Source organism: Falco peregrinus, chromosome Z (genome assembly GCF_023634155.1).
Source record: "Falco peregrinus isolate bFalPer1 chromosome Z, bFalPer1.pri, whole genome shotgun sequence".
Lineage (NCBI taxonomy): Eukaryota > Metazoa > Chordata > Aves > Falconiformes > Falconidae > Falco > Falco peregrinus.
Genome location: NC_073739.1, coordinates 45,602,267 through 45,614,298, shown reverse-complemented (window position 1 = coordinate 45,614,298; position 12,032 = coordinate 45,602,267). Strand labels below are relative to the sequence as shown.

Genomic DNA, 12,032 nt, shown 5'->3' with positions numbered 1-12,032 from the left:
AACTTGAGGTGAGAACATGTCATTAGCAAAGTTTTTTCTGGGATGCTCAAATGGTACTCGCAGCAGAACTCTGCAGTATTGCCCTACTTGCTCAGTTACATCCTCAGCTTTTTTCAGTATCAGTTTGGATGTTGGAATAGGGAGGAAACAAAAGCTTGAAGGTTGTGTGCACTTTGGAGGGCAGGATCACAGCAGAGAAGTTGGAAGTCAGCCTGTCATGGAGCAAGTGCTAGCATGAACTTCTCAAAATCCCTGGGCAATAATGGACTAAACTTCTCCTGGAAAAGTGAAGTCCTTCCATGTTGTAGTGGGTCACCAGATAGTTATTAATAGTTAACAACTCAATTACATCACATCTCTATGCTGTTTCAGAAAAATTAGTATTATGCTGGAATCTAGTAACAGGACTGATTTATGGCATTGGCCACAGGTAAGGCCAATGTCTATTTATAAGTCAAGTAAATAAGAGCAAACAGGAGGTACAGAAAACATAATCAATGAGGAAAGCTTAAAGCTTAAAGAACTGGAATTGTTTATATTACAGCTGAACTAACTGAGCAAGGCTTATTTTCATCAACACACCAGGTCCTGCCACTCCCATCTCCCTGATCCCATCACTATATGCTTCATTATAAAGGACTCCACTCTTCTAGTACCAAGTCCCATTCATTTTCAGAATACTGCCTACCTCCCTGAGATTACCAAAGGTTATCCAAACCAGAAAAAGTGTGCATTCAAGAATTGGCATTTATATATATAAAAAAAAATCATATAGCTGTCAGGCTTGGTAGGTATGTAGCCAGAACTCACAACTGTAAACTGCTATCTTTTAACCTCGTTCCGGTGAGTCTTGACAGAAACACCAGCATTTGTATTACCTGCTCTGTGTATGTGTACCAGGCAACACATACATCAGACTGTGAAGATGGGCTACACGTTTCCTTTTCGTTTTTTCATAGTAATCTGAATAACAACATCAGCTTATAGGATGAGACTGCTTCCTTCTGTCTCTCATACTTCTTTGTTTTCACAGTTTCAGTCAGATAATGCTTTGCTTTAATTATTGTCTGCAGGTTTCAGAATAACAATAGAAGTTACAAATCTGCGGTAACTAATTAATAAGTGTAGATTACTTTATTGGTTTTGGATTTGTTACCAATTTTGACATGGTTTTGGTAGATATTTTGCAATTATCCTTCCAGAAAGATGTTATTCTTTGAGAATAAATCGACTTGTTGGGGAAATAAACATGAATAACCACAAATAGGTCACAAGTTTGTTTAACTTTTATCCAGTGTCAAAGTATCAGAGACCCCTTGCAGGCTTGGTCAGGAAATAATTGCTTGAAGGAAAGGTGTAAGGAAAAAAGAATCAGCGCTCTCATTGCAAACTACAAGGTGGGAAGCATGCCTGGGGAGAAGCTGGGGACTGACATTTTTGTGGCATATCCAGAGGATTTGGACATGATGCTTGCAGGATCCTCTAAATTAAACCAGGATCTGCTCTATTCCCTGGTGTACCCCAGGACAGTGAGGCTGAAGAGAAGGCTTAATTTGAACAACAGCTACTACTTTTTTGAGAAGCAAAGCACGCATCTCTTTCTTTCTCTGCCACTACTGTGAACGCATTAAGTTTGTTGTAAATTCTTTGCCTTCACCTAGACTGCTTAGATTCGTGCATTGGATCCCATGACACATGCATGCTCATTGTCCATGGTGAGTTACCCTGAGAGATTTTTCAAGTGCTGTCCCTATGTTGAGTGTCACATGCCCATGGGGAATGTAAACAGAGTATAGCAGTGCTTTTAATTCAAGCTTGCTCCCATCTCAGGGTGCAAATGCAACTGCTGAGGTTAGTCCAGCTCCTCAGCTACTGACAGAGTGCCCTCAGCCCATACGGCGCAAGTACTGCTTCACAGTGTGGCTGCTGTCACGTTCATTAACCTATATTTAGAGGGGTTGTCTTAAGCATAAATGCTTCCTTTCAGCTCTGCAGAGGAAGATGCCAGGGGACATTATTCTGTCTTCTCAATGCAGAAGGAGGATGAAAAGACATTAAAGTCAAAGTTTTCCCGACCTTTTAACTTCCTTGTAAAATGTAAGGGATTGAAAAGAACAAAGGAATGGGAACTGCAAGAGTGAGAAAATGAAAATCTGCTGAGTGTTATGGAAAAGCAATTCGCCTCAAGAAAACATCCTCAAAGCCTAGGATTTTCTTGCCTTCCTCAAGATTTTCTTTGTACTTTAATCAGGAAAAGACTCTGACAGTGTGGGTTTATTATTTGTTATTTAAAAAAAGTATTTCAGCTGTTGAACTGTGTATGCTGTGAACAGTTCAATTGAACATAATTGTATTCTCATTTTTACATCCACAAAATTGATTAATAATAAGATTCACCTTGTAGCTAAACAGCAGACACAGAACCAAAGTGTAGTCTTCTAATCTGCCCTGCAGCAGCATTACTGTCAATGTGCTGAGCCTTTGGTGTGGCAGCTCATTAGAACTGCAGATCAAGCTGTCACCATGAGAAAGTTTTAAGCTGTGGCTCACAGGGACAAACCACAAGCTGCTAGAAGAAATGCATGCGCAGCAATTTGTAATCATATAATGAACAGGCAACTCAAGTCATTCCTCTTCTACTGGATCTGGCTGGCAGGTGCACTCTATATATTGAGAGGTGGGCAGGCAGTTTGAAACATCTGTAACTGTTTTAGTCTGATTTTTTTTGATTCTTAGGCGTGTGAGAAAGAAACTTCTTTTTCTTTCTGACTAGCGTGGGACTCATTGTTTCTGCGTCTGTAGAAGCTAGTCAACAAACACATCCCAGCAGTCTATTGATACTTTTTAAGCTATATGAGCCTGTAGAATAAATGGTTTATGAATGGGGCACCAAAGGAAACAGTATAAAAGAAACTTGAGCCAAAGCTATCACCTGTTCTCACAGTGGAGTGCACTGCCTTGCTGTTGGCAAGCTGCCATCTTGGTTGTCTCAGACCTATTAACTCCCTTTTGCAGGATGAACAAAAGGCTTACAGAGTACCCTCTGTGTGGCAGTTTATAACAGCAAAATGAGTCTGTGGGTTTCCCGTTGCCATCCAAGAGTTAACCAAAGTGCTGCAAGCATTCGCAAGTGGAAATAATAGGGAAAGATATCTCTGGCCTAATAATTACTGATGCATATGATTTATAAAGAATTATGCCTCAATTAGAGAGCTCTTTAGAATAACAAAAATGGAAAGAAGCTTAGGAAGAAATTATTAAGTTAATATATTTCTGTCTGCAAGCATTTTTGTCAAAACTTGCTTCTATACTTCTGTGCATTAAAAAGCACCAGATTTTGTTAGATTTGTAAAATTACCACCAGAGATGTGAAAAAAATTCCTTGCAGCTGAAGCACAGCTCAGCTGAATTTTGTAGCAAGTCACTTCAGTATTTCTTCAGCTAGGATGTCATTTTACAAATTTTCAGGAGTTTTGTGTTTCCAAAATGACAAGACATATTTGAATAATGCAGGGAAAAATGCTTCTAGCACATCTCTTTGAATGATCAGCCAGAATCCCTTGACACATCACCAGTTCTTTTGCCACATCAGTACAGTCTTACTTATGTGGCTGAAGACGGACCAAAGTAGCTGATAGCCAAATGTGGCCAGTGCTATTATTTGGTCTGTCTAGAGGCTCTGGGTGAGATAGTTCTGCAACAACTTTCTCTGTCTGCAGGAGGGTTTCTTCTCATGAAAACAAATCAAAGGAAGTGTAGCAAACTCTTCATTGAATGGAAACTTTCTAAAGCTGTTATCTGCTTTTATACTATGCTAAGAGTGGGGCAATAGTTTTTTTCCATTAAACTGGAGCTGGTACACACCTCTTCAAGAGTGGAACTCACCTGTATTGGCATATCTGCAGAGGAACTCCTGTGCACGTGGCTCGGAATGAGCTAGGACAGGGGACATGGTGCTCTATGGGGTTTGTGAAGGAAAGATCAAAGATTTTGATCAGATGAGATATTAATAGCAATGCTATTGAAAGATAGCAGCGGACAGGGTCTGTGGCGTGTGTGTAGTCACACAGATCTTTGGAGGACTGACCATTAGCTGAACTTAACACTGAGACAGTGGTCATTGATGCTATTGAAACACATTACATGCAAAACCCTTTAAGCAGTGTCAGTGTCTAAAAGGTCAGTGTTTACAAGAAGTGGCCACACTGGTTTAAGTGCTCAGGTTATTTTCTACTTTATTTATAGAGGACAACAGTGTTTGAGTGCAATACTTCAATTCATTTTGATTTTGTATTTTTCTTTTGTATCATCTTGTCAGCTGTTATCTTATAATTGATTTAGTTCAGAGGTCTTCTGTCTTTAAGACTTTGTTTTTCCTCTGTCTCAAAAATTCAGGTGGTCCGACCATACCAGACGATGTCCAATCCCATGAGTAAGTTGACAGTGCTCAACAGTATGCATTCTCATTTTATTTTGGCTGACAATGGCACTACTGGTAAATATGGAGCAGAGGTGAAACTTCGTAGACAGCTGGAAAAGCACATTTCACTTCAGAAGATAAATACAAGTGAGTAACCTTTTGCTTGTATTGTTTTATAATTGCAATTATATCAAAGACACTGTAAATTGAAATAGGCAATAAGGTCCGTATATTCTGGGGAGTAGTTCTGCTGTCTAAAATGGTGAGCATGAATTAATAAAAGACAATAATGGTGAGCAAAGATAACAAAATTTGATTTTAGAGTACTGTGTGTAAGGGTACAGCACAGAGGGTACAACTGAATTTTTTTCTGATCAATTTCAAACAATATTTGTCAAGGCTCTTCAGGTTCAACTTGGTCTTTGGTACCCCCATCTCCTTAAAACTGTAACAGTTCTGTTCCCCTTTGTTTTGTAAAGAATACAGTGGAATTAGTAAAGGTAGAGAAAAGGATGACAGAAATAAGGGAGAGCTTTTTATCATAAGGACTTTGCAGGCTGGAAGAGAGATGACAGAGGTATATAGAGGTATACAAAATCCTGTATGCACTCAAGCAGTCCCAGAGCCATTGATATTTAGAGGTAGAGAGAATAGAAGTCTTACTACGTGTTTGCGCTGTGTTTACTAGTTTTTCCTGGTCAGCTGTCATTAGGCACAGCCGGAGGCAGAATATGAGGCTAGATGGTCCTTTCACCTCGTCTTTTACAATCATGATGATACATTCTACATCGTGATCACACTGACGCCCCAGTTTTTCTCTCAAAGTTATAAATTTTCTTTTCTGTTATAATCGTGTACCTCTTTCCTACATAACATGAAAAGTAAATAGTCACTGAAGTAAGCACTTCTGTTTGGATAGAATAAAAGGTGATATCACAATATTAGTATTGTTATTTCTGTAGTGTACAAATGTTTTATTTAGATGGGGAGTTAATTTTTTTCTAGGTATTTTGGATATTTTTGGGGTTTTGTTGTTTGCTTCTGTTTACAGTCATTGAGATTTTCGAAACTTAGTGCTATCAAAAGAAAAAAAGATCGGCTCTAGACATTTAACCTAGGCTGGACATATGGAAGAAATCTTCCTTTGGACATTATCCAAGCAGGAATTTTTTTAGTCTCACAAACAAGCCTCGGTTTTGTAACTGCATAAGCTACCTTTAGGAATGAGAACAGAACTAGATTTTCCAAAGTTGTATGCACAGCTTTCTGTTGATAGCTTTCTCTAAACTTTTTTGAGGTTTTTTTGAGCCAGTTCAAAAAACTGGCAATTTTGAGGCAGGAGTGATGACAGTGATACAGGTACTTGAAACTGGAATGAGACTAGGAAACACATCTAGGCTCTCAGACATGAGATGATAATGAATTACAGGCCAACTCAATGGGGTGAACATAAACTAGAATGTTGGTCATGCCTGATAAAGCTTCCTATATGATGAGTATAGTCTGTGCTTAAAATGATGTACTACTTACACCTTTCAACACCACTGTAAACTATGCACACTAGAGGGTTATTGTTTTTACGATATCAGAGTATATATTTCTTTTTTCTCAGAGAGCAATGTGTAGCTATCCACAAATGTGTATGCATCCTAAACAGTGTGTGCATGCCTGTGTGTTTCCTTAGCAGATGGAGTTGGTATGTTCTAATCCTAGCTTGACTAGCAACAAAAATTCACATTTGAAAATGGCATATATAATGTAATCAAACTGTAGAAAACTGTTCTATGAATAATAATTATTTTGAGGACACCTGTAAGAAAAATTTGAGCTTTTGCAGTTTAAAGCACAACATTGTGTTGGAGAAAACTTTATCTTAAAGAATAAATCTCTGTAGAGAAATTTAACTTAAATCAGGTTTGGACAAAAGGTTTATCTGTTGAAAAGCGAGTAATGGATGAACCTCCAAACTTTGGTAGTTCAAGTCAAATGCTTGCCTGACCTCTTCAAACACCTATAAAAAAAGAAGGATTTCTCTTCTCTGGTTTCTTTCTGCAACACCACTCCCTGTCCCCAGGAGTATGTATCTTCCTTTTCTCTTCCCTTTACTCTGGGTCAGTGTCTCTCTGTCATTTAACCTCTGCCTCCCAAATCACTCCCTCTTATAAGCACAAAAACACTTGGGTGTAGCAACACTTCTTCAAAATAAAAATATGAGAGAACTGTTAAGGAGGGAGGTTGCGGGTAAGATTTGTACGTCTTGGTCCAATGACATACAGAATTTTTCTGCCACGTTTTGTTTTCCTCTGTTTTAAAAGAAGGTGACTGCGTCCTGCCCAGCCTGTAGTTGATAGAAAGGTGACCATATGGATGAAAGAAGGACCACCTGCCCGGTTAGGTCAGCCAAACAGATGGTCACTTTCTGATGCCTTTCCTTACCCTCATTTCTAACAGAGCAATGGAGAGAGCAGTGGCATTGCTGCAAAGGGATCATCATCCAAAGGGGAGTGTGTGCAGCCATGCACAGGTGTCCTTACTTACCATTTTCCAGTAGTAAGTGTGTGGAGTGGGGAAGAACACTGACAGCACCAGACTTCTGTTTGCTGGAGAGTGAGGAAAAGGTTTAATTTTTAGTTAATCACTGAACAGAAGAGCAGAGGGCTAGAAAACAGAACAGATTTCAGAACTAATAAACAGTTGGTAACTTCTTATTTCACAGCCTGTCCCTGGACAATAGTGCTGAAAGCAGATTTTATTCTTATTTTTAAGTCTGCCTGCCTTTCATATGCTAGGCTTGTCATATCTTCTTATTTACTTTCCTTTGCTTCAAATGTATCTTTCTCCAGTGCAGTGATAGCTAGCTCTCTTTGCTCTTTGGCATCACCCTGTTCACAAAGGGAAACTTCATGCTTGTGCTCACCTGTTAAAGACAGAAAGCAGTACTGACTTCAAATAGGACAGTGGCAGTCTCTTTTATAAAATCTAAGATTAAATCAGGTCGTTAAGTATGCCAGATAATTCTGAAAGACTCAGCTGGTTTTGTTCCTAGTATGGCATCACTCTCAGTCTTTCAGCAGTATCTAATTTCCTGAATGAGTGTACTATTAAATTGTAATAATAAAAAGCTTGCTTTATGCCCTTTATGACACTAGAGAAAAAATCTAATTGAATATTGTGTTTCCACTCTACCTTTTTAGCTTTTACCACTTTCATAACTCTTACTTTGTCCACAGCAAATATTCAGGAATTAAAAAAAGGCTTTCCAGGGAAGCAGAGGGTACAGTTGCATTTGTGGGTCAGTCTGAGCCTGTAGGTTCAGGACAGAGTCACACAGTTGTGCATTTAGCTAGAGGTCAATTTGATGCTTCAATGCTCAGGGCAGGTCTTTCTTATTTTTACAAGTGAAGACTATTTTAACACAGCCCAGCAACCATCTCTTGCAGTGAGCCACAAGCTGACTCAGACTCATGAAGTTTCACAGTGCATCATTTTGTAGTAAAAAAAGTTGAAAGTAAGATGAACTTTTCTAAAACTGTTTCGAGATCAAAAGGAAATATTGAAGGTGATCTGATCAGAAATTTTTCTGCTTTACAGTTCACACAAACATTTGAGTCCTGGACTTTTTGCAGGAATTTAAAGGCAGGAATTAAAGACAAATAATTTAAAATTATTTATTTTTAAATAAAAATTATTTGTACAGAATTGCATGGATAATTTGGAAGCTTATGTAAAATCTTTTACATTGAAATATGGATTTAAAACCATTTTAGATCATCCTAGTTCTGAAAACATTGCATTAATGAGCAGAAAGTTTTCATGACAAATGTACAGAGATTTTAAAGGCAATAAAACGTCCCATCTCAAAAGCGGTGATTTCTCAGAGACGGAGTTAGTGGACTACAGCTGTGCTTCCAGCTATGATCCTACACTTACACTATTTCTTGGCATGGAGGCCAGTATGCTGATTTCTGATGCACTGCTTCTGGAAGTGCTCGTAATACTAAACTCCATTTCACCACCCTCAATGCAAGAGGGCTCACAGCTGTTTGGAGAATGTCACGTTTCATATGGGTTGGAACCAACCTCTCAAAGTGGATTATTGTCAATGCTAAGATAAGCTTGTTTAGCTTTGTTTAGCCAAGTCTGAAAACCTCCAATAATGGATTGTTAACCATCTATATGGGGTCCAGCAAAACGTTTGGAAGCTTCCCCCACCCCACCATCAGTGTCTGCTATTTGTGGCCATATTCCCTTCATAGGGTCTGGCATGTGGCCCTAACACCTTTCTAACATCCCTGCAGATAGTTGTATGCAGGTATTAGATTACTCCTTAGATTTCTTCTCAGAAGGTTAAACTAGCCCTGATGTCTCAAACTCTTGTCTTCAAATATAGGCTGCAGGTCACTACGTATTTTAGCACATTTTTTGCAGATGTTCACTAGTTTCTCCTCATCTCTCTGGAAGTGGACCACCCAGACCTGAATCCAGTACTTCAGATGCAGCCCTGCTAGTAATGAACAGAGTAGGGGTGGGATAAAAACTCGCACCTGACACACTTCTTAATGTAGCACAAGTGCATGGTTTGTGTTATGTACACTGAGAGAGTGCCGTCAAATCATATTCAGATTGGCATCCACTGGAAGCCCGTCTATGACATCAGGATCTAGTTATCTTATTAGAACAAAAGCTACGAGTTTTACTGTGAACAGCTGAGTAATTTACTTTCTTGGAAACCTTTTCCAAGAATGAAGACATAAAAATAGCAATTTATGCACAATTTTTCAAGTTTAGACTTCATTTTCCCAACAATCACACAAGTCCTTAATGTCTTTGAGCCCCAAAATAACTTTCAGTTTAAAAAAAAGTGGTCTAACTGACTATCTTCATAAAGATAACTAAAAGTCATTAGGCATTCATCCTCAAGAGACATCCTGCCATGATATTGTAGACCTAGGATTTAATTACTCTTTTTCTAAAATTCTTGTGCATCCTTCAAGGTCTTCTCATCTGCAGTATTCTTTGATTAGATTAATTCTGAAGTTTTATGTTTCAACACTCCAATTTTATTGAGAAGGAATGGGAATCAACATATCCCCTAAAATGTTGAGAATATATTTTCTTTTCTAGAATCCTATATGCAATACATTTCCTCCTCCCCAGGTGCCTGGGAAGTCTTCTGCACGTGGTAGATTTTTCACCCTGTTCACAGCTGCTTTTTCCCAAATATTCTGTACTTACTTGTTCTTTCCAATGATGATGAAAAGAAATTGTTCAAAATAAAAGAGGCAGAACAATTTTCACCAGAAAACTGGTATGGTCATTGGATTAAAAATCAATTAATATCTTACGATCCCCCAAGATGTGAAAGTGCAGCTAGTCTGGGTTTTTTCCCACCCTGGGAAAATTCTAGTGGCCAGTACAGAAGCATAACTTAATGTATCACCAAACAGATGATGTAATCTATAAACAGAGAAAGGAAAGTAATGAAGCATGTAATTACTAGAGGTGACCTATTGCAAATTCTCCAATTATGACATTCCTATACACAACAAAGCATTCCTGTGAAGTGTGCTAGAATGGCCCAGTCGTTTGCTAAGATGTACATCGTTACCACTTCTGTAAGTAACACAATAGGTAAATCAGTCTTGCCTCCAACTATAAACACAAAATAAATCTATCTACAAAATGTGCATTGGAAGTTACAAGTCATAAAATATTAATTCCTGCCGCTCCACAGATTAGTTAGTTAGTTAGTTAGTTTAGAATAACTGCCAGTGTAGCAACTCAGAAAATAGGTCTGATCTGAGAGGACTGTTAATCGTTTTCCAGCAGATTCCAATAGATTGACATGCCATGGGGTTCACCCATTTTGTAATTAGCCAGAACAATGCTTTCTCTTTAACAAGTGTGGTCTAGAATTACTTCATCTTACATAAAAAGAGCCTTTACCGGTACTTAAAAAATCCTCAAAAACCTTACCTACAGTTTTCCCCTTTTGGCTCTGCACTCATTTTTGGGTTTTTATAATATGCAGTTCATTCCTCCTATTTGCATTAAGGCCTTCAGTTCATGTGGTATAGTTATTGCTATTAACTGAATTGATACTACTAACTGAAATATTTTCAAATCCTTAAAGAGCTTACAGCATGATTGCCAAGCACTTCCATCACAAATGCCTACTTTCCTTCATTTGAGTGATCCTGCTGGAGCAGTGGAGAAGGACAAGGACACATTATTTGTATACATAAGATGATTGCACATAGCCCATATAAAAGACCTAATTTGATTTAAAGAGGTTGTGAATTAGTTAGGAATGTTGTAAGTTTTTCTATAGGAGGATGAATGTCAGCAGAATCAGAAGCTGGATGCCACATGTAGCATAGCATAGCATAGCAAAGCATGCACTTATAGCATGTTCTTGTGTATGCCTATTTCAGGAAACATACAATCATTTTCTTCATCTTGCATGTATCAGCACATACATATCAGTAATCAAATTTGTGTTTAGCATGTGTTAGAAAGCAGTAATGTGCTTTCAGTATTGGTTAGAAGGGCAGAATAAGCTTTTGTGTGATATTTGCAAATCTGACACTTGGCCTTGAAAACATATTCATCATGTGCTAATGATATTTTTCTTTTAAATCCAGACATCTTTCTTACATTGACAACTTCATCTACCAAAAGGCTTAAATCTTGGTCAGAATACTGCCAGAATTTTCTGTTCTTTGTAACTATTTGAAAGAAATCTCACATCCTTAAAATTTGCTTTGGAAATAGGTGAAGGCCAACCAGTAAGGCAGTGGTATTCAAACTTAGGTTCACGTCTACCGCCATGGACTAAAATGTAAGATCTAATGTTTGCTCTAATGATTTAAAAGAGGCTGGTTTACTTGTCAGTTTGAACTCCTTAGTTGTCTGCCATTTTATAGTATGAGACACAACCTCAGAGAAATAGAGAGGGGTGATGAGGCAAAAGGACCTCGCCATCATCATGAGGAATGAAGTTAACAAGCGTACATAATGTCACCTAGACAGCAGGAATCCAGACTGTTTTGATAAGAGGAGAAGATATTTTCCACTATGAAAACTCTTTATACTTCATAAGACTAGCTACCACCTTCTTCTTCAGGAACAGTTATGCAGAAAAGACAAAGCCCTTTTTGAGATTTTTGACAATTCTTTTTCCAGAAGACCCAAAAATAAGGTACAAATGAGGGCATGTAACCAAAGATATATTTGAAACCAGAATAAGGCAGAGGACATAAAGGCAACGCGCATTTAGTTGGAAGTACTTTTCGGTCAAAAAATCAAAATGCTTTGAGTAGTTTGGTTTATTTTGTATCTTTTATAAACTCCTTTAACAAACACACTCTTTTGGCCTTTTTGAGGCTTACAGATCCAGAAAATGGACAAATTTATTTCTTCTTCAAAGCCAAATGTGGGCTATAGATCGGAAGGGATCCACTTGCATGCAGCTGGCCACCCTTCTGGAATAGGTGGACTGTGTCACAAGGCTTTGAAGAACAAGGTGTACATTTATGTTAAAGCTAAATATCCATTTGTATTAATGTTGCCACAACAGATTTATATAGTGAGCCTCAAAACTACTTTTGTC

At 38.2% G+C, this 12,032-nt stretch overlaps 1 protein-coding gene across 1 annotated transcript in view; it reads left to right on the top strand.

Moving 5' to 3' along the window:
- TRPM3 (transient receptor potential cation channel subfamily M member 3) overlaps positions 1-12,032 on the top strand; it is a 286,612-nt gene that overhangs the window by 155,693 nt on the left and 118,887 nt on the right. Inside the window, exon 6 of the mRNA XM_027791380.2 lies at positions 4,396-4,567. Within this exon, the coding sequence (XP_027647181.2) occupies positions 4,396-4,567 (172 nt within the window). The remainder of the gene's footprint in view (positions 1-4,395; positions 4,568-12,032) is intronic.